General features: G+C 40.2%; 4 protein-coding genes across 6 annotated transcripts; 1 reads left to right on the top strand and 3 right to left on the bottom strand.

Moving 5' to 3' along the window:
- Positions 116-3,037, top strand: LOC18779379. Its single transcript, XM_020561510.1, has one exon. It carries the CDS (start codon positions 478-480, stop codon positions 2,863-2,865), a length of 2,388 nt encoding a protein of 795 aa, XP_020417099.1. The 5' UTR covers positions 116-477; the 3' UTR covers positions 2,866-3,037.
- On the bottom strand, positions 2,842-7,718 carry LOC18781310 (G-type lectin S-receptor-like serine/threonine-protein kinase At4g27290). Of its 3 annotated transcripts, XM_020561512.1 has the most exons (9): positions 7,560-7,718; positions 6,155-7,365; positions 5,799-5,912; positions 4,824-4,981; positions 4,509-4,719; positions 4,145-4,382; positions 3,859-4,009; positions 3,418-3,784; positions 2,842-3,134 (listed from the first exon to the last, which is right to left on the bottom strand). In XM_020561512.1, exons 2-8 carry the CDS (start codon positions 7,143-7,145, stop codon positions 3,461-3,463), a joined length of 2,187 nt encoding a protein of 728 aa, XP_020417101.1. In that variant the 5' UTR covers positions 7,146-7,365; positions 7,560-7,718; the 3' UTR covers positions 2,842-3,134; positions 3,418-3,460. The 3 variants fall into 3 exon arrangements, with proteins under 3 accessions (XP_020417101.1, XP_020417100.1, XP_007212629.2); XM_020561511.1 differs by lacking the exon at positions 2,842-3,134 and having other exon boundaries at positions 3,338-3,784; positions 6,155-7,369; XM_007212567.2 differs by lacking the exon at positions 2,842-3,134 and having other exon boundaries at positions 3,338-3,784.
- Positions 9,690-12,697, bottom strand: LOC18781114 (G-type lectin S-receptor-like serine/threonine-protein kinase SD1-1). Its single transcript, XM_007213518.2, has 7 exons — positions 12,109-12,697; positions 11,815-11,928; positions 11,262-11,416; positions 10,947-11,157; positions 10,617-10,854; positions 10,330-10,480; positions 9,690-10,249 (listed from the first exon to the last, which is right to left on the bottom strand). The coding sequence occupies exons 1-7, from the start codon at positions 12,686-12,688 to the stop codon at positions 9,944-9,946; spliced, it is 1,755 nt and encodes a 584-aa protein (XP_007213580.1). The 5' UTR covers positions 12,689-12,697; the 3' UTR covers positions 9,690-9,943.
- LOC18780065 (G-type lectin S-receptor-like serine/threonine-protein kinase At4g27290) lies at positions 13,600-17,063 on the bottom strand. The gene is made up of 7 exons (XM_020561509.1): positions 15,617-17,063; positions 15,380-15,502; positions 15,075-15,208; positions 14,767-14,977; positions 14,399-14,636; positions 14,149-14,299; positions 13,600-14,058 (listed from the first exon to the last, which is right to left on the bottom strand). The coding sequence occupies exons 1-7, from the start codon at positions 16,899-16,901 to the stop codon at positions 13,756-13,758; spliced, it is 2,445 nt and encodes an 814-aa protein (XP_020417098.1). The 5' UTR covers positions 16,902-17,063; the 3' UTR covers positions 13,600-13,755.

Below are 24,035 nucleotides of genomic sequence, written 5' to 3'. Positions count from 1 at the left end.
GATTATAATATGGTAGACTACATAGTTGATTTACTAAATAAAGAAATGAAAAATAAATATGAGATTAGTGGGATGACTAATCATAACACTTGATATTAAAGAGATGAAATTTAAAAATGATTAGTGGGTCAACCAAACCAAGCCATGTAATAAATCCAGATATTCCATGTCTTCATTTCATATGAGGCAAATACAAGACTTGGTCAATTTCTTTGTCACATTCCAAATTTCAAAGCTTCAAAGCCTTCATTCTTTCATTCGATAACTTATCAAAATCACACTCCAATTCAAAAATCATTTTACATCTCTGCCCTAATTCCCAAATACACAACAGAAGCAGGCAGGCAGGCAGGCAGGCAGGCAGAGGCAGGGCACAAGTTGCAGCAGTAAAATAACAGAAATCAAATGAGATGAAGTGAGGAAGAAGACCAGAAAGCCCCAAATCCCTCTCCAAAAAAAGAAAAGAGCAGAGAGAAAATGGAGAACGGTCACGATTGGAAAATTGCTGAGAAATTCCCAGGTTTGACGATTGCAGGCGCTGACCCAATTCGTTCTTCAAACAACAGCACCAGCAATCAAGACGGAAACTTGCTTCAGGTCATGAAAGCCATGGAAGCTGCAGAGGCCACAATCAAGCAACAGGTTGAAGAGAACATCCGATTGAGGACCCAGCTCGAACACAAGATGCTCGAGCTCCACAGATACAAGCTCCAGGAATCCATGCCCACCCAAATGCCGCCTTCTGTTGATCCATGGGCCCAGCGCCTCCATGGATCTCATGAACAAGCTCATCAACCAGTTGCCCATGTCGACAATCAAATCGATAGGATTGCAAATCCCGCGCAGATTCATAGAGAATCAGAAACCCGAGAAACCCAATTGGGTAGCAGCGAGATCAATGGAGCCATGAAGGTCGTTCGAGTTTCTGGTAATCAGGCAGCTGCAGAAAACGCCAGCAGTGGCATCTCTCGGTTGTCTTCACCATCCACAACGACGTCGCTTTCTCCGGGAAGGTCGAGCACCGAAGGGGAATATGATCCTCAGCGTGTCAATTTTTCTGGACATGGGTTGATGCCATTGACTGAAAGAAACAACCCCAGCAACAGCCTGTGGAAGAAGGATCTGGTTGTTAAGGTTCATGAACATGAACAAGAGATTATGCAATTGCGAAAGCATTTGGCGGATTATTCGATCAAAGAAGCGCAAATTCGAAATGAAAAGTATGTGCTGGAGAAGCGCATTGCTTATATGCGTTTGGCATTTGATCAGCAGCAGCAGGACCTTGCTGATGCTGCATCAAAGGCTCTGTCTTACAGACAGGACATTATTGAGGAAAACATTCGGCTCGCTTATGCCGTGCAGGATGCACAGCAGGAGAGATCGACGTTTGTTTCCTCTTTGCTGCCAATTCTGGCTGAGTACTCATTGCAGCCTCCGGTTCCTGATGCACAGTCCATTGTTGGCAATGTCAAGGTTCTGTTTAGGCATTTGCAGGAGAAGTTGCTTCTTACTGAGTCCAAATTGAAGGAGTTGCAGTATCAGTTAACGCCTTGGCGATCAGATTCGAATCAGCAGCCTAATAACATTAGCATTGCTGCGCCTCCTTCACCACCATCTCAGTCCATTGGTGGTGGAGCATTGCTAAATGTGAGCAGAAATGGGCTTGAAATGGTTCCTCAGAATCAGCCAACATATGCTTCCAATGGTGGAAGAGTGCCAGCTTCGGCTTCTGATACTCAGACAACCGCGGATTGGGATCATCATCCTCAGAGTGGTTTCGGTGGTGGTGCCCCCAACAATGTGGAAACCAATGACTTGGGATTGGGGAGGTATTCACCTGTTCCAAGCAGGACTTCAGCAGGCCAAGATCAAGATGTTCCTGTTAATCTTGCTGTTACTCAAGGTGATACACAGCGGGTAAATCAGTATAGTGGAGGGACAAGCAATAGACAGGTCACCTTTCGTGATCCGGTTGGGAACACACACAGAGAGATGGATGATCAATATGCAGAGGGGAACCAGAATGACAGAGAAACCTCATCCAATTGGAGTGCAGGGAACTCTCCTTACACATCCCCGCTTAACGATTCCAGCTCCCCGTACCCTCATTATCTACCGCCGGTTCTCGAAGAGGGTGGTTCATCTTCATATTCAGAGGCTGCAGATGATGATCCATTACCAGCTATAGAGGGCCTCCAAATTTCGGGTGAAGCTTTTCCGGGGCATGAACTTCAAGCGTGCGGGTACTCTATCAACGGAACAACCAGTTGCAACTTTGAGTGGGTGCGCCACATGCAAGATGGATCTGTCAATTACATTGATGGAGCAAAGCAACCAAATTATCTTGTAACTGCTGATGATGTCGATACATACCTTGCTATCGAAGTCCAGCCTCTGGATAACAGGAAGCGCAAGGGAGAGCTTGTAAAGGTGTTTGCCAATGAGCACAAGAAGATCACTTGTGATACTGAAATGCAAGGCCAGATAGAGAAGATTCTTTATAAGGGTCAGGCTTCATTTAAAATATTTCAGTTCGCTGGATATCTTGACATTTGGGAACCTGCTACATTGGCCATTAAGAGGGGAGCCTACAGCATTAAAGGCAGTGGAGGAACTAGTGGAAGTGGTGTTGTAGTTACAGAGAAGTTTTCGCCGAACACATTTGTCACAATTCCTTATGGAAGTCCTGCAGAATTCATAATAGTTAGCGGCTCGGATGGTGGTGGTGGTGGTGGTGAGTATCTCTTAAGAGCAGACAATGAAAGCTGTTCTAGAGATACAGTTGTGCTCACATTAAGATTATTTATCCATAGGGCTGATGTGAGAAAAAACTCGAGGAGAGGGAAAAAGATGTTATTTTTTTAACAAGTAGCTGTTCCTGTTAGGCTCAGCATTCAGCAAGACTGTCTGTTGTTATTTGTTTTAGAGTCTGGGTGTCCATTACATATTTGGGGTGTTGGGTGTGCAGTTGAAATCTCGATTTGAGTAGCGTTGTGAGAAATTTTTGACTGAAATTGATGGCCTCATCTTTGCTCATTATTCTTTGTGGATGCCAATGACAAGCTCTGAGAAACCCACCATTTGAAGGCCCAATGTTCTTTTTAATGGTCCCAAAATTTCAACATGATCCATTCCTGCCAAAAGAATTAAAAAAATCCAAAGCATCTAGTATTAGTACTTTTTTGACCATGCTTGCAGAAATTACAGAACATTCAAGCCTGCATTAGACCATCATCAGCCTGGAAGCTATTTTGGTGTAACAGTATCACATATACAATCACTGGCCACTTGTCTTTTCCCTTCTTTTACTCTAGTAGCTACAAGTTTTCCAATGTTCATTGAAAAACTACTTCAATTTTTATATAATTTGACTGTTTCCGTGGGAAAATTGCACGCCAACACAGCTATGAATAATACCTCGAATAAATTACATGGTGCAAGATTTGCAATTAATTGCATCTCATCGAGCCTCAGGCAACGTTATGGTAGAGTCATAGGTTGAAGATGGTTCGTTAGTTGAAGATGTTAAGTTCTTACTTGAAGAAGAATCTGCTTCAGACGAATATTTTCCACCAAAGAAACCTGGTTTTTTGGGTTGAGGCAAGGGGAACTCATCACCTAACATCAGAATCACGGATGACATGGTTGGCCTGTCTACAGGAAGCTGTTGCACACATAAAAGACTAACATGTATGCAACGCAAGAGTTCGGATAGAGTGCATGAGTCCCTTAAGCTTTCATCAATCAACTCTAGAGACCTCCCTCCTTTCCACAATCTCCATGCCTAAGGCACATAATATGTTTGTTAGTCACAAGATCAAACACACGTATATGAGGTCTTTGATGGAGACTACTCACATGTCCGATGAGGTTAAGGTTGTCATCCGGATCATAAAATCCTCTACTTCTCTTCCCGCTTACTATCTCCAACATTAAAATTCCAAAGCTAAAAACGTCTGATTTTACAGAGAATTGACCATCAATGGCATATTCTGGTGCCATATAACCACTGTGGTATTAACAAGAAACAAAACACATTAGTTAAGAAACTATTAGATGATAATTAAAATGCTATATGAGAAGAAACAAATCGCTTGAACTTCGAAAATAGCATGTGATAAGGAGAGTTATAATGGATACTTACTAGGTCCCAACCACGTTTCTTGTAACTCCTTCAGTCTGATCTCCTCCAAATGTTCTAGCCAAGCCGAAATCTGAGATTTTTGGGTTCATGTCCTTATCAAGTAATACATTACTTGCTTTAAGATCTCTATGGATAATCCTCAGTCTGGAATCTTGATGAAGATAGAGAAGTCCCCTAGCGATCCCACGGATAATGTGGAACCGTTGTGACCAATCTAACAATCTACCTTGAGTTTTATCTGCAAGTTTTAATTGAAATTACTCCAATTTGAAATCCCAAATGAACAAGCTGAAGAGTTTTAGAACCTAAAAATGACTAGTAAAACTATTTTTAACAATATATAGTAAGTTTTAATGATCCTAACCAAAAATGTAGAAGTCCAAGCTTTTGTTGGGAAGATATTCATAGATAAGCAATTTCTCTTCTCCGTCAATGCAACAGCCTAGAAGCCTTACAAGATTCCGGTGCTGAAGTTTGGCTATTAGTAGTACTTCATTTTTGAACTCATCTGGCCCTTGTCCTGAACTTTGCGAGAGCCTCTTCACAGCAATTTCTTGCCCATCTTCTAGTCTACCCTGAAAATTCTCATTAGGAAAAGGATTACATCAGGAAAAACAAAAAAAAAAAAAACTGCTTCATTGTTCTTTACAATTCTTATGCTTACATCTAGGAAACTTACCTTGTATACAGGTCCAAAACCACCTTCTCCAAGCTTCCTGGTGAATGAAAAGTTATCAGTGGCGGTGACTATTGTTGGCAGACTAAATAATGGTAGCTCCAGGTCGGCTTCCTGTCCTTCATTGTCCTGACCCATCATTCCATTCTTCCTAATTTTCTCTAAAAAAATAAAGAAGATCAACTACTCCCCAAGTATGATGAATGAGAAGCAAAATATGAATACATTTAGAGTAATTACAAATCAAAATGACCATATAATTAAAATATAAAAGCTGTGTCTCTTTTGTGTTTTCCTATCCTGTACTCATGCATTCACTCTTAAAAGGGTCACTGTTCCACTCAGGTAACAGAGCGTATACAACAAATAACTGCAAACTTAAGGAATCTAAATCCACATGAGTAATGAGTTTAATCTGCCCAGAAGCAAATGTCATGGGGAGTGGATAGCGCATGATTCAGTACACCATGCTATGGTTGGAAGCTAAATACACCATCTTAAGAAAAGAGATCATTGGTAAAGTCAAATGAGCAGCGCTTGATGCAGACGTAGGATGGAACCCAGAAATATTATATAATTATCAATTAAGAAAAATGCTTGATTTGAAGTCAACACAAACTAGAATAACAAGAACCAACCTCTAGTCTTCTGTATAAAAAGAAGTCCTGGGTGGCCTTTTTTTTATTGTTTGATCATTGTGTGATTGAAATTCATGAAGTGTGTATTAGTTTCATCAAGGCAGCCTCACAATTCAGACAGCGGCTTGGTATTTTTGGCTGGTGACAACGTTCAATAATGGAATTCATTTCTAAAGCACTGAAAGTTGAGATTAACGAAAACACATAAAAAAATATTCTTGCTCAGAATACTACATTGCAGAATGGATGTAGCAACCTCTCTTTATAATATTTTATTGAATAAAACTAAGGTAAAATGGCAATAGTTTTACAAAGTTGAAGGTCATAGAAGAACTAGTACCTCTGAACTTTCTCCTCTTTCTGCGAATGATATAAACAGCTAAGAGTGTCCCGGAAACAACCGAAGCAACAGCTACAACTATCACGGCTATCTTTGTCTTAGGCCAGTTAGCCTCTTCATAGTTAATTTCAACAGAGCAAGAGAACTACTGTTAAATGACAGCTAGAATGACAAATATGAGCAGAACATAAAACAAGTGAAATGATCAAAAGTTTACAGAAAATTATGGTTTCATCAGGCAATACACAACTATTGGCTTAATGATTGAGCCCCTAGGAAGAAAATGATTAATGATTTAACATTAGTAGCGCACCTAATTATTTACTGAGGAGAAAAAGAAAATCTGTTGCACATACTTAATCCTGAAGCAGGCATTTGAATATACAGATCCTGCCCACCATCCAGGAGCTCTCTGATGTTCATCAGATTACCAAACCAGATGGTGCAGCCACTGACTCCTCCTTTGACACTGGAGCTTGCGTAAGCCATACAAGAACAGTTGTTCAAGCAAATTTCCCTGCATTCCCTGAGACTCAAAGTTTGGTTGACCCAGGAATTTGTGATGTCTGGCAACTTTACCCCAGGATATTTGATAAACTCATGTTTATTTTGGCAGCTCAAAGGTTCAGTACGCACACAACCTTCTTGGTATTCTCCGAAGTTCCATTTTCCTAGTGCTTTGGGCTCGAAGCCTTTGAAGCAACTACAAACTGGGGATTTAGTAATGGTACATATTCCATTGGGTCCACAACGTCCATTACTGTCACAGTAGTCTCCTGAAGTTGATGTGTCATGCTCTACCCTTGAAGCCAATAGACTCCTGCAAGCCCTAGTCTTTACGTTCCATTCAATCTTCATACCCTGAAACAACTTATCAGAGTGAGAGTCAAAGCTTTGCCACAAGTAGTTTTCTGAGTTTCCATCTTTGGCTTCTCTTAGGACAAGATTGCCAGAATCCAAGAGCTGCAAAATCGGATTCCTGGGTTGTCTGGACAAATTTATTGACCAAACAACAGTCTGATCTTGGCTTAGAAGGACAACACTGCCCGTGCTGTTTATCATCAAAATCCCAGATGAACCATTAATGGGGTTTTGCTGGTTTGCAACCCAAGTGACATTTGTGACTAATGAAACAGAACTCTTGTACCAAATTCCCAAGAAGCTGTTTTTGGAGTCAGGAGCTGGTTGACTGAAAAATCCCAATTCAAAACTGCCATGTTTGGAAATCAAGGTGTTACCATCTCTAAGGGATTGGGATTGAGTAATGGCATCAGCTGCAGTTGAGGTTTTGTTGAAAAAGAGGGACACATAAATTCCAATGAACATGAATGAAAAAATACTGCCCATTGTTTTCTTTCTAGTCTTGGAGTTCTACATCATCTATGCCTGCCAGCCTACTACTAAGTAGAATCTTTACAAGTTCAAGATTCTTAGATGGGTAGATACGTACAAAGATGATGTAGTATTGTATCCAGAAGGGGACATAATGCCATTGACCGCCATCCACAGATTTGTTGACTTTTGTCACGGCTTGGCCCCACAGATCGAAGTTTAGCGGGTGACGGGCCTGCCTGGGAATTGGGAAAATTATATTCTTTGCAAATATACATGCGTAATACTACTTAAAATGAAACTGGAAAGAGTAAAGTAAGTCCATCAGATTCTGGAGCCTCAAACTCAGACAATAATAGGAAAAAAGCCGAAGTTGTAACCCAAATAAATAAAAAACGGAGAGAGAGAGAGAGAGAGAGAGGGGGAGACCTGCAATTCCTTCTTTTCCAGGAGAAGAGAAGACCCAAGAAGATTGTTGGGGTGTAATGGCGCGAAGGGTCCTATAGGGTACACACAATTGCGTTTGGACCGAAAAAGAAGATGAAAGTGAAGTGACCACAGTAGACACGCGGGCCCTATTTGATTTTAGTGGGTAGTCACATCACATAGAGCCTACTGCGAATCTCTGATAGGGAGAAAGTCAGAAATAAAAGGGATTAAATGATGTGGGGATGAAATTCCTAACTCATTTATGAACTCGATAAAAATCTACGGGGTTGACTGAATGATTAAACGTGTGTGATGAAGTTGAACAGTTACATGAATGACCGAGGACTAAAATTAAGTTCATAGATCATTGGTAACTATAGGCATTAACTTTTTTTTTTTTAATTTTTTTAATTTTTATACAAGCAAATTGGCCTAACTCATGTCTGTTTGACGAACGAAATTCTCATGCAACGGGAATATTATTTTTTACTATTCTAGCTAATAACACAATGATACGAGAAAAAAATTAGACATTAACTATTTAGATTAATCATCGTATCCCTTAAAACAACTGTTGTAGTCCACAATACATTTGCAGCACAGCATCAGGCTAGCTGGTTGAGACATGGTGAATTGGTTAAATATCTAGTTTTGGTAAGTAATGGTAACTTCAATATTGAGTCCATTGTAGCAGGTAAAGATTGATATTTAGCCCTTGAAAAAAAAAGTTACGAAAGGAGTGACTTAGCTTGGCCAGTAGAAAGATCTATGCATGGAATGTATGATAAACAACACTTCATATATTTTTTCTGCATCAAATCTTTGATATGCATAGAATGTATGCCGTTCATTGCAATTGGTTTAACATTCATAACAAAATGGATATTTTCTGTTTTCATTTCTTGCTGCTTTAGCTGATTTATTAGTGATTCTATTACAAGTTATACGAGTAGGATCTCTACAGCTGTTCTTGTTAGGCTCCATTACATGTTTGGCTGTTGGGTGTGCAGATGAAATTTGTATCCCCTGACTGGGACTGAGAGCTAATATTGATGGCCCATCCTTCCTTGTTCATGATCATTCTATGCCAATCACAAGCTTTGAGAAACACATCATTGAAGAATGTTAGGACATTGAAGGCCCAAAACTGTTTAATGCACCCAAATCTGCAACATGATCCATTCCTGCCAATCTTTTTTAGACCGGTGCTTGCAGAAACTCCAACTATCAAGCTTCTAACAGAACATGAGCCTGGAAGTGGAAGCTATAATGTTACGTTTACTCCGAGGTGCATTCAAAAAATATATTCCATGTGTTAATATAATTTGACTGTTTCTGCAGGAAAATTGCACTGCAACTGGGGGTGGGTACGGTACGGTACGGTGTTGAGCTCGTACCGCTACAGATACCGGAAATTAAAACCGGTATGGTATGGTATGAGATTATCGTTTGTCAAAGTTAATACCGTACCATACCGTGCCAAATCGGTATCGGTATCATTTCGGTACCAAAATGACACAACTAAAAAATAAACAATAACAACATTTAACATTTAACATTTAACATTTCACAGCTTCAGAAATTACCACATAACAATAATGAAAGACAAAGCAAAGGACAAGTCATGAAGAAAAGAGCATTTCTTAGTCAAAGACAGAGACTAAGTCCAAGAGTGATCTGAATTCTGATCACAAGGAACAAGACACTCACGTGTAGACCCCTGCATGGACCTTGATGACCACTCTCAAGAGATTGATGAATGGGAGAGAGTCAATGACGTCCTGAATGGTTGTGAAGTCTCCAGCAGCACGGTTCTTAGCCACATGCAGAGTGTAAGAAGGGAAGAGCTTATTTTTGGCTGTCCTGAACACAGAGTGCTTCAGCCTTCCAACAAACCTCACCCACTTCATGAATTGCTGTTCTGAGAATTGGGCTTGTGTCATGTTCTTGGTCAAATATACTTTCCCAGTTGAATTCCCAGGTCGAAGTCCCTTGCTGTGGCATTGTGTTTGGGTTGAATTGAAGAGAAGAAGAACAATAATAACATAGAAAATGTGTTGGAATGTTGGCATTTAATTTTAAAACAGAAAAAAGAATAGGGGCTGATATGAGAAGGAGTGAATATGAGTATAAAGAGTAAAAAAAAATTATATTGCAGTATTCGGTTTGGTACAATATTGACTGGTACCAAATACTTGATACCGCTACCATACCATACTTTATTGATACGTTACGGTACCGATTATCTCCCCATCCCATATGAAACGATATGGTATGGTATGGTTAGTGTACGATTTCGGTATTTCGGTTTTAGATGCCCACCCCTAACTGCAACACTGTTATCAACAATACCTAGAAAAGTTTACATGGTACAAGATTGAATCTTATCGAGCCTCCAGCACGGTTATTGTAGAGTCAAAGGGTGAAGATATTTCGTTCTTACTTGACGAAGAATCTGCTTGAGATGAATATCTTCCACCAAAGAAACCTGGCCTTTTGGGTTGAGGCAAGGCGCCCCCATCACCTAACATCAGAATCACAGATGACATGGTTGGCCTGTCTTCAGGAAGCTGTTGCACACATAAAAGACTAATGTGTATGCAGTGCAAGACTTCTGATAGAGCGCATGAGTCGCTTAAGCTTTCATCAATCAACTCTAGAGACCTCCCTCCTTTCCACAATCTCCATGCCTAAGAGGCACATAATATATATTTTTATCAGCCACAACATCAAACACAGGTAAATGAAGAATTTGATGGAGAATACTCACATGTCCAATGAGGTTAAGGTGTTCATCCGGATCATAAAATCCTCTACTTCTCTTCCCACTTACTATCTCCAACAACAAAATGCCAAAGCTAAAAACGTCTGATTTTACAGAGAATTGGCCATCAATGGCATATTCCGGTGCCATATAACCACTGTAGTATTTATAAGAAACATAACAAATTAATTTAAAAGCTAGTAGATAATAAGGAGAGATGTAATGGAGCAAGAAGCAAAACACATTAGTTAAGAAACTAATAGATCATAAGCAGAGATGTTCTGCATACTTACTAGGTTCCAACAACAGTTCTTGTAACTCCTTCATTCTGATCTCCTCCAAAAGTTTTAGCTAAGCCGAAGTCGGAGATTTTTGGGTTCATCTCCTTGTCAAGTAAAACATTACTTGCTTTAAGATCTCTATGAATAATCCTCAATCTTGAATCTTGATGCAGATAGAGAAGACCCCTGGCAATCCCACAGATAATGTGGAAGCGTTTTGACCAATACAACAGTCTACTTTGAGTTTGATCTAGCAAGTTTTATTCATGTTACTCCAATTTGAGATCTCATAAGTAAAACTGATATAAAAAGTATATAGTAAGATAGAAAAAGGGTCCAAACCAAAAATGTAGAAGTCCAAGCTTTTGTTGGGCATGTGCTCATAAATCAGCAACTTCTCTTCGCCCTCAATGCAACAACCTAGAAGCCTCACGAGATTTCGGTGCTGAAGTTTGGCTATTAGTCGTACTTCGGTTTTGAACTCGTTTGATCCTTGCCCTGAACTTTGTGAGAGCCTCTTCACCGCAATTTCTTGCCCATCTACTAGTCTACCCTGAAAATTCTCATTAGCAAAAGGATTACAGAGTTCAGAGAAAGAAAAAGAAAAACTGCTCCAGTGAGGCTTAAAGTTCTTCTGCTCACACATAGGAAATTTACCTTGTATACTGGTCCAAAACCACCTTCTCCAAGCTTCTTGTTGAATGAAAAGTTGTCAGTAGCAGTGGCTATTGTGGACAGACTAAATAATGGTACCTCCAGGTCTTCTTTCTGTCCATAGTTCTGACTCATTGTTCCATGCTTTCCCATTTTCTCTAATAAGAAGCATGCTAGATATAAGTTACCACAAATTGGAAAGAAACTTCTTGCCCATATTAAGCTTATATCAACAACACTCCCAGATAGTTTTTTTTTCTTTCCCTTTTTGGTTTCTTTTAATCATTATTTGTAATGCAAGTCATTCCATATCCATTAGTTTCACCATGCCTGCCTCAGAATTCAGAGAGTCACTTGAGATGATGTCGATGTGCCAAAATCTCAGAGTGTTTACTTATGGCGTTCTTAAGCGTAGAAAGTTGAAACTAAATGAGAACACATCAAAGTATTCCTGCTCAGGATATTAAATTGCAGAATGGAGAAGTAACTCCCCTCTTTACAATATCTAATTGAGAAAAGAAAAAAGCAAAGAAGGTGGTGATAGAAGAAATATTACCTTTGAACTTCGAACTCTTACGGCAAATGCAACAAACAGCTAAGAGCATCCCAGAAACAATGGAAGCAATGGATACAACTATCACTGCAATCTTTGTCTTTCGGCAATTCGCGTCTTTGTAGTTTCAACAGGGAAAAACAGTTATTGTTAAATCACAGCTAAAATGAAAAATATGTGAAGAGCATAAAGCAGGGGAAATAATATAATGGATTCAGCAGGCAATGTGATTAAATAAATACATAATGGAGAACCTAATTATTCATTGAGGACGAAAGAAAAACCTGTTGCACATACTCAGTTCCGAAGCAGGCGTTCGAATATACAGATCCTGCCCACCAGCCAAAAGCTTTCTAATGTTGATAAGATCACCAAACCAGATGGTGCAGCCACTGCCTTCTCCTTTGATACCGGAGCTTGAGTAAGCCATACAAGAACAGTTGCTCAAGCAACTTGCTCTGCATTCCATGAGGTTCATACTTTGATTGACCCAACAATTTGTGATATCTGGCAATTTCACTGCAGCATATTTCATAAACCCAACTTTAATTTGGCATTTCAAAAGTTCAGGCCGCACACAACCTTCTGTATATTCTCCCAAGTTCCATTTTTCTGGTCTTTTGGGCTTGAACCCTTTTAAACAACTGCAGACTTGTGAATTACTAATGTCACACATTCCATTGGCTCCACAAAGGCCATCGTTGTCACAGTAATCTCCTGAAGTTGATGCTAATAGACGCCGGTAAACCCCAGTATTTAAGAAACCCAATTGAAAGCTGCCATGTTTGAAAATCAAGGTATCAGCTGCAGTTGAGGTTCTGCAGAAAATGAGGAACACATAAATTCCAATGGAAATGAATGAAAGAATTTTGTCCATTTTTTTTTAGTTTTGGACTAGTATGCCTACTAATTACAATTCACAACTGTAAAGTCTTTAATGTGAGCAAGTTGCAGATGAAGATGATAGCTAGATGGAGACATTATGAAGGAGCTCAACGGCATAGACCTCAACCACAAGTTAGTTGACTTTTTGACCCACTTAATGGTGAAACCAGATTTCTTTGCCTGAAAAAAGGAGCTAGAAGTTGATGGGGCAGTTTGTCAACATGTGATTTGATTAATGTGGTTGCTGCATCTGTAATTCCAGGGGCTATTGGACCCAAAAATTATAAAAAAATTGGAAGAGTAAAAGCAAATATTGTTTGAACTGGATGCCAAAGAAAGTCATCCAAAAAATTCAAAGGCAACTAGAACGAATGTCAAAGAAAGCAGCGATGTTGAAACGTTAAGATTGGCATCCCAGCAACTGAAATGTCAAGAGCATAATTACACAATCTGCAAGTTGTGTGGACAATTTTAATTTTTTTCCTTTGTTATAGTCAAGTGGCAAGTAAAGTATTGTATAATATGTGCAAGGGAGTCAAGTTTCAAATAAACCTCCCCTCTCCTTCTGGCCTAGTACTTAAAACAAATATTTGCAGGGGTCTCATTGCTGACAAATGACGTGCTGTAATATGCTGCAAGCTGGGCTACCTGCCTGAAATTGAGGACGAAGTGCCAAGAGTTTTGGCATGTCCTCTGGATTCTTGAGCTGAGTGATAAGCTACAGGAGGTGTCTTACATTTGCAATTGGAGACAGTTATAGGCACTAACTTTTTAGATTTATCACCATAAACCATGGAAACAACTTTGTATGTCCACATTACATTTGCAGCACAGAACTGCTTGTAGCTGGTTGGGGCAGGGTGAATTGGGCAAAAATCCAGTTTTGGTTTGATTATGGACAAGTAGAGGGAAAAAGGCACTGATTATTTCAATATTGAGTACATTGTAACAGTTAAAATTTTACAAGAAGGACTATTGTAACTTGGGCATTGGAAGACTTAAACATACACACAATGTCTGACAAACAACACTGCATAAATTTATATGATCTAATGATCCTTAACGAGGCTCGAGTTGTGTAATGGTTAAACCATTAGAAGATGGTTCGTTGTTAATTAGGGGAAACTCTCCGTTGAGTAAATCCTTTTCTGGAACAAATCCTGGTTCTTTGGGCTCAGGCAAGGCACTTTCACTACATAACATCTGAACTACAGATGACATGGTTGGCCTGTCCTCAGGCTGTAGTTGCACACATAACAGACTGACATGGATGCATCGCAGTACGTCTGATAGAGTGCACGAGTTCCCAAACCCTTCGTCAATCAGCTCTAATGGCCTTCCTTCTTTCCACAATCTCCATGCCTAAAACATGTTGAACATATTTGTCATTCGTTCTTTTAACATACATAAGAAAAAAGAAATCTTGGGCTTGAACTTACTGGTTTAACTTACATTTCCAATAAGATTCAGGCGGTGGTTCAAATGATAGAACCCTTTACTTTTCTTTCCACTTATTATCTCCAGCAGTAAAATACCAAAGCTAAAGACATCAGATTTCACTGAGAATTGCCCTTCAGTAGCATATTCAGGTGCCATGTAACCACTAGATATAGAAAAGATCATTGAAACAAATTAAGCAATGTTAAATTACAAACAAAAGGAGAATTGTATAGAATGCAAAGAAAATGCCAGAAATACTTACTATGTTCCAACCACTCTGTTTGTATTTCCTTCAGTTTGATCTCCACCAAAAGTTCTAGCAAGACCAAAATCTGAGATCTTCGGGTTCAAGTCTCTATCAAGTAAAACATTACTTGCTTTGAGATCTCTGTGTATAATCCTCAGTCTGGAATCCTGATGAAGATAGAGAAGCCCCCTAGCAATCCCACAGATTATTTGGAAGCGCTGAGGCCAATCTAACAATTTACGTCGTGTTTCATCTGGAAAGTTTTAAACTTGAACTGTCAGAGGAGTATTGTACAGTAGGCTAGTCCCACTACACTATCAGAATTTCAAGGGATCAAACCAAAAACAAAGTCCAACTAGATTCAGAATTTTAAGGGAACAAACCAAAAAGGAAGTAGTCCAAGCTTTTGTTGGGCATGTATTCATAGATCAGCAATTTCTCCTCTCCTTGAATGCAGCAACCAAGAAGCTTTACAAGATTTCGGTGTTGAAGTTTGGCAATCAGTATTACTTCATTTTTGAACTCCTTTATTCCTTGTCCAGAACTTCTTGAAAGTCTCTTGACTGCAATTTCTTGACCATCTACGAGTCTACCCTGAAGATTATTCATATTTGCAGAAAGATGGTGATGTCCCAGATGAAGCAAGTGCTTCCTCAAACTATGGTTCTTATACTAGCAGATTAAAAACTACCTTGTATACAGGTCCAAAACCGCCTTCACCAAGCTTATTGTTGACTGAAAAGAAATTAGTGGCACCCTCTATTGTTGTCAAGTCGAACAATGGCAGCTCCAGATCTTCGTCTTTCTGTTCTTCAATGTCTTGACCTTATATAACCAATAAAAAGTAAAAACTATCAGTCATTATAGCTACTCTTGTTCAAGATAATGAACTAGTGATTCTATTACAATTAGTAGGAAAATCTTCCTGCAAGTTTTTTAAGATAAATATGGCTCTAATTCTATCACTGCAAAGGCTGTTAGAGTAGGTAATCTTACCTTTGACATATTTCCTGCCTCTGGCTTTGAGAATGCAACAATAGCCAACTAAGAGCATCCCAAGAATAAGGGCAGAGGCAGATGCAATAATCACAGCTATCTTCCACTTCTCATCTTTCCCTCCTTCATGTATGATTTTGTTGGAGACAGTATGCAGACATAGTTAAAATCAAGACAAAACTTACACATAACAGAAAAAGTCATAAAGATCAAATTGGAACATCCATAAGTTCATACCTAGTTCTGAAGCAGATATCTTGATATATATATCCTGGTCACCACCTGGCATTTGCTTGATATCGACTAGATCATCGAACCAGATGGCACAACCACTGCCTCCTCCTCTCACATCCAAGTTTGTATAAGCAGAACAAGAACAATTAGATAAGCATTTGGCCTTGCATTCCTTGAGATTCATGCTTTTATCTACCCAACTATGCGTAGTATCGGGCAATTTCAACCCGGGATACGTGGCGAATCCATCATTCTTGCAGCTCAATGGCTTCCTGCGCTCACAGCCTTGTGAAAACTCATTTAAGTTCCAGTTCTCCGGTGATCTGGGACTGAACCTATCCAAACATTGACAAATTGGGGATGAACTAAGATCACAATTGCCATTACCACCACAGTGGCCATAACTATCACAAGGGTCTCTTGGAAACGTTGCATAAATTGTCCAATTCCGGTCTGCTTCGGACCAAATCCACTCCTGTCGATACGGCGTCGACGTGGTTTGGTTCATGATCATCCTTCCAAGTACAGACTTATTCACCATGTCGATTGTCAAGTAAACCTCATCCTCATTGGAAATGAAACTGAAGTTCAATGCAGGAAGTGCCTTGGCTGGTTTACCACTGAACAAAACACCATTCCATGGGCCACTTCTCAAGTACTCTTTGGACCCTTTCCACATAACTGGCTCAGGATACTCATGCAGCTCCATTTCCCAGATGAAGTCCCCTGGAGAAGGGTCATCTGGACTTTTCCATGCCGTTAAACGTCGATTAAGTCCGGTTCTCAAGTCCCATCCAAGCTTCATTCCTGGCAACAAAGTATCAGATGGGTAGTCAAAACTCTGCCACAAGTACTTTTCTGAGTTTGCATCTTTCTCATCTCTGAGGACAAGATTGCCATTGTCCAGGAGCTGCAGGACAGGGCGCTGGCTCTGGGACTGTTTTGATGAATTTGTAGACCAAACAGTCTGGTTGTTGTTGTTGACAAGGACAAGATTGCCTGTGCTGTTGATCATCAAGCTGCCAGTGGAACCATTGATTGGAGTTTGCCTGTTTGCAACCCAAACAACAGTTGGAGTTGGGATGTTCTTGTACCAAATTCCCAAGTAGCGGCTCTTGGAAATGCCTGGACTGAAAAAACCCAGCTCAAATATTCCACCCGGAGAAGAAACCAATGACTTGCCATCACTGAGGGACTGAGATGAAGTAATGGTATCAGCAGCTGATGAAATTCTGCTCGGAGAAAAGAGTAAGCAGATACTGAAAACCAAGAAACAGAGGAGCTCCATTGAAATCTATTCTAGCTTTCTCAGTATCAAGCTTACTGCTTACAAGTTGAAGTATTGATACTATTTGGTGGAGCATTAAGAAGAACCCAAAGACCCGGAACAGCACGCAGTCGACTTGTCTGTACCAGACATTTTTGGTCCCTTCCCTGTCTAGCATTAACAGCGCATGACATATACGTGTGAGAAACCCCTCTTATTGTAGTTTAGACTATCACTTGTTTTTTTTTAAAATTCGTAATCATTTTCTTACAATGAAGATTTTGTATTGAAAATAAAAAGGGAACGTTTCTTGAAATATTTATATTTTAGTGGGAAGTTAAAAGTTTTATTTTTTCAGATAAATATTACGAGATGTCCCCACTGACAATTTAGAGTTTTTCTGAAAAAATGTATCTCTATTCATCGAGAATTGCCCATTATATGGACAGAATACAAGTTAATTAGGAAAGAACACAGCCCCTGAAAACAGCTCATCTACCACATATACATGTATCTAATACATGTATCTAATTATAGCTAACCTACCACATATACATGTATCTAATTAATAAGAGAATCTGCTGGCATTTAAATCTGATTTCCTTTGACATCCCCCTCAAATTGATGCTGGTAAATCGACAAGCATCAATTTGCTAACGAGGAAATGATGGCGCTGACGTGGCATGGATTTGGTGAAGATATCGGCAATCTGCAGAGTAGTGGAGACATGTGGAAGGTTGATAACCTGATGATCATAGGCTTCTCGGATGGAGTGACAGTCAACCTCGATGTGCTTGGTGCGTTCGTGATACACGGGGTTGGCTGCAATTTGGATGGCACTGGTGTTGTCAGCATGCAATGGAGTAGGATGAAGTGGACTGAACCCAAGCTCTGTGAGGAGACCACGCAGCCAAATGATCTCGGAGCACGCAGTAGACATGGCGCGATACTCTGCCTCAGTGGATGATTTGGAGACGTGGTCTTGCTTCTTGCATTTCCAAGAGATAAGGGCATCACTAAGAAACATACACCAGCCAGTAGTAGATCTCCTGGTGTCTGGGCAACCGGCCCAATCAGCGTCACTATAAGCCTGAAGCTGAAGAGAAGAACCTGTAGGGAAGAACAAGCCACGACTAGGTGTGCCAAGAATATAGCGAACGATGCGGCGAACGGCAGAGAGATGGTGATGCCTCGGGGCTTGCATGGATTTGCTGACAGTGTGAACAACATAAGAGATGTCTGGTCGGGTGATGGTTGGATAGATAAGACTACCAACCAGGTTCCGATAGGTAGTAGGATCCTCAAGAAGCTTCCCGTCGTCACATCGATATTTCACATTAAGTTCCATGGGGTGTCAACCGAAGTAGTGTTGGTGAGGCCGGCTAACTGAACCAGATCTTGACTGTACTTGTGCTGATGCAAGAAGAGACCATGAGGTTGATGATGGACCTCTAAACCCAAGAAATAAGTGAGCTGACCAAGATCTTTCATGTGGAAAGTAGAATGCAACAAAGTCTGAACTGCAGAGATTGCCTCCAAGTCAGAGCCAGTGATGACAATATCATCCACATAAACAAGAAGAACAACGATACCCATGGATGTCCGTTGTAGAAAAAGAGAGGAGTCATACTGACTCTGAGTGAAAGAAAAACCAAGCAAAGTGGAGCGAAACTTTTCAAACCATACTCGCGGGGCTTGCTTCAAACTATACAAAGAACGTTTCAGTTTGCAAACATCATTAGGGGAGGAAGTAGGCATACCAGAGGGAAGTTTCAAGTAAACTTCTTCCTTGAGATCACCGTGGAGGAATGCGTTCTTGACATCCATTTGATGTAAGGGCCAGGATTGGGATGCAGCAAGGGCGAGTATGGTGCGGACAGTGGTCATTTTGGCAACTGGTGCGAAGGTCTCATCATAGTCGAGACCATATTCTTGTTTGTTGCCAAGTGCCACTAACCGAGCCTTATAACGGTCTATGGAGCCATCAGAATGAAGCTTGACAGAAAACACGAACTTACTGCCAAGGGGTTTCACAGAGGAGGGACATGGAACAACGTCCCAAGTTTGGTTTTCCTCAAGTGCGAGAAGCTCAGTTTCAACCGCTGTCCGCCAACACTCATGCTTCATGGCCTGTGTATAAGACGAAGGAAGAGAAATAGAAGACAAGGTGGTAGTGAAGAGGGAAAGAGGAGAGGAACCAAACCTATCTGGTGGTCTACGAACCCGAGTACTCTGTCTGAGAGGGGGAGGAGCAGTTGCTGGAACAGGAGCAACAGTCGGGGAAGGAGCTGGAGGGGGCTGGGGAGGTGCTGGAGGTTGATGGGAAGTGGCGGAGGAGCGTCGTTGATACACTAAGAGAGGCTGAGAAGGGACTGGAGCTGGAGAAGAGATATTTAAAACAGGAGCTGCAGAAGAGTTAGTAAACATAGGCAAAACAGAAAATGAAGGAGAAATGGGGTCCTGATGCGTGGGAAAAAAAATACTGATTTTCTAGAAAGATTACATTTCTAGAAACTCAAATGCGTTGCAAATTTGGATCGTAGTAAAAAAAACCTTTCTGGTGGACTGAATATCCTAGGAAAACACACTGGATCGATTGAGCCGTGAGTTTTGTGTGTTCATGTGCAGGAAGATGAACATAACAGACACAACCAAATGTACGAAGGTTGGAATAAGATGGAGGGCGACTAAATAACTTGGTGAAAGGAGAGTTGTGGTGCAATGTGGGAGAAGGCAACCTGTTGATGAGATGGACAACAGTGGAGACAGCTTCACACCAAAAACAAGAGGGCGTAGATGACTCTAACAGGAGAGTGAGAACAACATCAAGAAGGTGACGGTTCTTCCTTTTAGCCACCCCATTTTGTTGAGGTGTTGAAGGGCAAGACCGTTGAGAGATGATGCCATGAGTCTGTAGGAAGTCCTGAAACAAATGAGACATATACTCACCCCCATTGTCAGAACGAAGGATTTTGATATGGGGCGAAAATTGGGTCTGAATATATGCATGAAAAATCTTAAAAACAAAAAAGACTTCATCTTTAGAATGTAGAAAATATATCCATGTGAAACGGCTATAGTCGTCAATAAAAGTGACGAAGTATTTGTAATTAGCATGAGAAGTGACTGGTGCCATACCCTACACATCACTATGTATCAAATCAAAAGGTTGGACTACATGGAGTGTGTGAATAGGAAATGGCAGAGTCTTACTTTTGCCAAGTCTGCAAGAATTGCAATCAAATTGAACAGCACTAAGAGATGATGATTCTTTATTCCCAAGAAAACCAGATTTCAGTAAATCATGAAGTACAATAGAGTTTGGATGTCCGAGACGTTTATGCCACGTTCGGTAATCAACATGAGTAGAATTACAAGAGACAAAGGGTGAAAGAAAAGACAAAGGAAATTGAAGAGGAAAAAGACGTCCCACTTTAGGCCCCCTCGCGATCATCCTCCCTGACTGTTGATCCTGCACAACACAACCATATTTAGAGAATTCCACTTTGCAATCATTATCAACCAACTGACCGACAGACACAAGATTGGTGGTAAGACCAGGAGATACAAAGACATCAGTGAGAGAGGAAGAAACATCACCAGTGGCCGTGATAGGTAAATGATTGCCATCAGCAGTATGAATTTTAAGATTTCCAAAATATTTGTTTACATTGGTAAGAGAATCAGCATTGTTTGTCATATGATGGGAAGCCCTGGAATCAAAGTACCAAGGAGATGATGTAGAGAAGGGTTTACCTGAGAGTCCTAAAGCTGAAAATGCAGAAATGATCATTTGTTGAATCATGTCAGGGGTCACAGGTTGAACAGGAGCACTTTGTGTCAGCGGTACTGCAGTCACAGAACTACCAGCACTAGAAGAGCCAACGGAGACAGTATATGCGATCTCTGATTTCTTGGGGGGTCGAGTAGGACATTCCTTGATGATATGGCCATCCTTTTTGCAATAGTGGCAGAATGTTCGGGGACAATTTGCAGCATAATGACCAAATCCCTTGCAACAAAAACACTGAACAGTGCTCATATCCCTGCCTCGTGGCTTACCTTGTGCTGCATAGGCCACAGGAACAGATGTAGACCGCCGTTGTTCCATGGTGGTTTGAGTGAGAAGGCGCTGTTCCTCGCGAAGGAGATCATTGAGGCATGTATCCAAGGAGGGGACAGATTCTCGGTTCATAAGATTGGATCTGGTGCCTTCAAATTCAGGTCTCAGTTTCATTAGAAATTGATCCCTCTGGGTAGTTTCATGGACAGATTGAACAGAACTAAGACCTTCGGATGGTAAGTCAGCATAAACTATATCAGTGTATTCACCCCAAAGATTAGTGAATCTAGAGTAAAAATCAGAGATAGAAGGCTATCTTGTTGGAGAGCGGTCAATTCATGTTCAAGCTGGAACCGACGAGCAGTGTTTCATTGACTATAGATCTTCTTTAGGTAAGTCCACATCTGAGCTGCAGTTTGAGATGATCGAAGGTTCAAGATGATATTAGGTTCGACAGATCCTAAAATCCATGTCATAACTTGAGCGTCCTTGACTTCCCACTTGGCGTGCTGGTCTTTGTCTTTGTTTTTGTTAGGAGCTGGGTTACTTCCATCAACATGTCCCCACGCCTCCTTACCTTTGACGAAAATCCCGAAGTGAAACGCCCAAGCAGAGTAGTTCTTGCCATTGAAACGAATCAAAGAAACCTCAGACTTATCCGAAGACATGATGTCAAGAGAACTTGATCAAGAATAACCGAGACTAAGAGACTTGAGAGTAAGAGATAATTCAGAGCTATAGCTCTGATACCATGACAATTTAGAGTTTTTCTGAAAAAATGTATCTCTATTCATCGAGAATTGCCCATTATATGGACAGAATACAAGTTAATTAGGAAAGAACACAGGCTGATATTCAGCCCCTGAAAACAGCTCACCTACCACATATACATGTATCTAATTATAGCTAACCTACCACATATACATGTATCTAATTAATGAGAGAATCTGCTGGCATTTAAATCTGATTTCCTTTGACACCCACATCCGAAAGGTAAGATTAATCTCCACTTAGGATTCGACTTGTCTATGACTACAAAATGCTTTCAATGAATTTCGAATCTTTACCATTAAGGCACCAAGTAACTCGCTAGCTAAAAATGGCAATTTGCCAACCACACTACACCTTGTGGTTGGAAGTTGAAAGCTTTGATGTTGCCCGTGGATGGCTTTCAAATTGCAGTAAGGGATGTAATTGTGGACTATGCAGCAGACTAGTTCGGAAAAGACAAGGCGTCCCCTTTTTCCATGCTAATATTATTGACTAGAGTAATGCTCTTGGTCAAGGTTTACTTCAGATCTTGACACTTTTTAATAACGTGGTTGGCTGATACTTTTATGTATCAACTCCAATATAGTTAGATGTATAGTTCTTCTAACAGGATACTTGTCCCTCGTCGGATGCAGCGAGAAAATCTTATTTCAATTCAATTTTCTATAGATTGAATTTTATTTATTGGTGTAGTCTTTAGTCCAAAATGCAGTACTTAAAACTTAAAATCGAAAGTGATGGAGTTTAGCTCAGTAAAAAAGACTCAATTATTGGTGTAGTCTCATAGCACCTTCATAGTGTCTCCGTTAAAGGAGTTTGAACACAGATATAAAAGTATGCAGACTAAAATGAAATTTTGGTTAAAATTTAGGGAGCATTCGTATAATTTGCCCTTCCCCTTAATCAATCATTCATTTAAGCATTGCACATCCTGCACAGTTCTAGTTCATTTTATTATGTTTTCAGGCTTACTCTCAACCTAAATAAATAAAAATTCAAATTCAATTGTTAGTCGAACTACTTTGTTGCTGAAGTGTCAAGCTAATTAAAGGTCGGTTAAATTATCACCAAAAGCAACTCATCATCAAGACGACTTTGTTTTTTTGTATTTTTATCTTTAATATCAATAACCCACTTGGACTATTCTGTCTGAATTTTCAAACCACTACATAATATGTCATTCTAGAAGAAGAAAAACTCTTGGCCCGACGACCACGTCACTCGTCCGATTGCTTTCATGAGCAAACAAGAGTTCCAGCATTTGGGTGTCATCCGGACCTAGGTTGATTTAACTCAGAAAATACTGGGATCCAACCAAACCAAGCTATTCTAGAATGAAGGTTTTGCTGTCATCAGCCTCTTCTACCAAAAAGACACTACGCTACGTCTAATACACGTGCAAGACTAACTCATTAAAATTGCAAAATAAAAAATTTCTGCACATATATATCTGACTGTGATGTGTCTGTAAGAAAAGAGCCAAGTATTTTCCTTCCGGAAATTCTCGTGTGATGCACTTCAGAAACTTGGATTGTCAATGGTTTTATTAAGCCTGTTGTTTTTAACTTGAGTCAAAAAGCTTGTGGAAAAATGCATCACATGCCTATGTAATTTATAGATTTCCACAGACATTTCATTACGCCTGTTATTTTTCCTTGAGTCAAAAAGCTATGAGAACAATGACTTGTAAAAATTTATCTAAATCAAATGGGCCCTAGATTTTGATAACTTGTGGATTGCGATGGGTATTTCTTTGTTTTTCTCTACAAGTCAACCACCTTTTGAAAAACGTACCCTTTAATGGCGGTACTTATGCAAATTTAATTGGATCCAGTTTCTTTTCTTCAGCTTTTCAGTGACCGAGAGACTGAAATGTTTTAGGTTTTATATAAGGAAAATGCTAGGGAGACCAACTTTAGATACCAACTTGTGTACCAACTCTCTAATAGCTTGTGAGACCTTTACATGTGGTGGAGCACATCAAACTTGGAGGGTCGATACATCAGTAGCAATAGACTTGTGTGATAATTATGGCCTCTGTGGAGCCAATGGAAATTGTATCAGTGGTGAGAATCTAGTCTGCCAATGACTAAGAGGATTCAAGCCTAAGTCTCAAGAAAAAATGGAATTTGATAGACTGGTGGGTTTGTCAAATTTAATGGCCTGAAACTGCCAGAGACTACACATTCTTGGGTGAGCAAAAGTATGAATCTCAAGGAATGCATAACTATATGCTTGAAAAACTGTTCCTGTATGGCTTATACAAGCTCAGATATCAGAGGATGAGGTACCGGATGTGCCTCTGGTTTGGTGATCTAATA

Source organism: Prunus persica, chromosome G4, assembly GCF_000346465.2.
Source record: "Prunus persica cultivar Lovell chromosome G4, Prunus_persica_NCBIv2, whole genome shotgun sequence".
In the NCBI taxonomy this organism is placed as follows: Eukaryota; Viridiplantae; Streptophyta; class Magnoliopsida; order Rosales; family Rosaceae; genus Prunus; species Prunus persica.
This window is presented reverse-complemented; position numbering and strand designations above follow the sequence as displayed.

What these genes read in the sequence shown, in the direction of transcription:
- LOC18779379 (XM_020561510.1), top strand. Translation starts at nt 478, where the DNA reads ATGGAGAACGGTCACGATTGGAAAATTGCTGAGAAATTCCCAGGTTTG.
- LOC18781310 (XM_020561512.1), bottom strand. Translation starts at nt 7,145, where the DNA reads ATGGGCAGTATTTTTTCATTCATGTTCATTGGAATTTATGTGTCCCTC. An exon ending in AATGCCTGCTTCAGGATTAA is followed by an intron (nt 5,913 to 6,154) that starts GTATGTGCAACA and finishes TTAACTATGAAG; the next exon opens with AGGCTAACTGGCCTAAGACA. An exon ending in AGAAACGTGGTTGGGACCTA is followed by an intron (nt 4,010 to 4,144) that starts GTAAGTATCCAT and finishes TTAATACCACAG; the next exon opens with TGGTTATATGGCACCAGAAT.
- LOC18781114 (XM_007213518.2), bottom strand. Translation starts at nt 12,688, where the DNA reads ATGGACAAAATTCTTTCATTCATTTCCATTGGAATTTATGTGTTCCTC. An exon ending in GTTTTGGACCAGTATACAAG is followed by an intron (nt 11,158 to 11,261) that starts GTAAATTTCCTA and finishes GAGAATTTTCAG; the next exon opens with GGTAGACTAGTAGATGGGCA. An exon ending in CTTGGACTTCTACATTTTTG is followed by an intron (nt 10,855 to 10,946) that starts GTTTGGACCCTT and finishes AAAACTTGCTAG; the next exon opens with ATCAAACTCAAAGTAGACTG.
- LOC18780065 (XM_020561509.1), bottom strand. Translation starts at nt 16,901, where the DNA reads ATGGAGCTCCTCTGTTTCTTGGTTTTCAGTATCTGCTTACTCTTTTCT. An exon ending in GATATCTGCTTCAGAACTAG is followed by an intron (nt 15,503 to 15,616) that starts GTATGAACTTAT and finishes TCATACATGAAG; the next exon opens with GAGGGAAAGATGAGAAGTGG. An exon ending in GTTTTGGACCTGTATACAAG is followed by an intron (nt 14,978 to 15,074) that starts GTAGTTTTTAAT and finishes AATAATCTTCAG; the next exon opens with GGTAGACTCGTAGATGGTCA.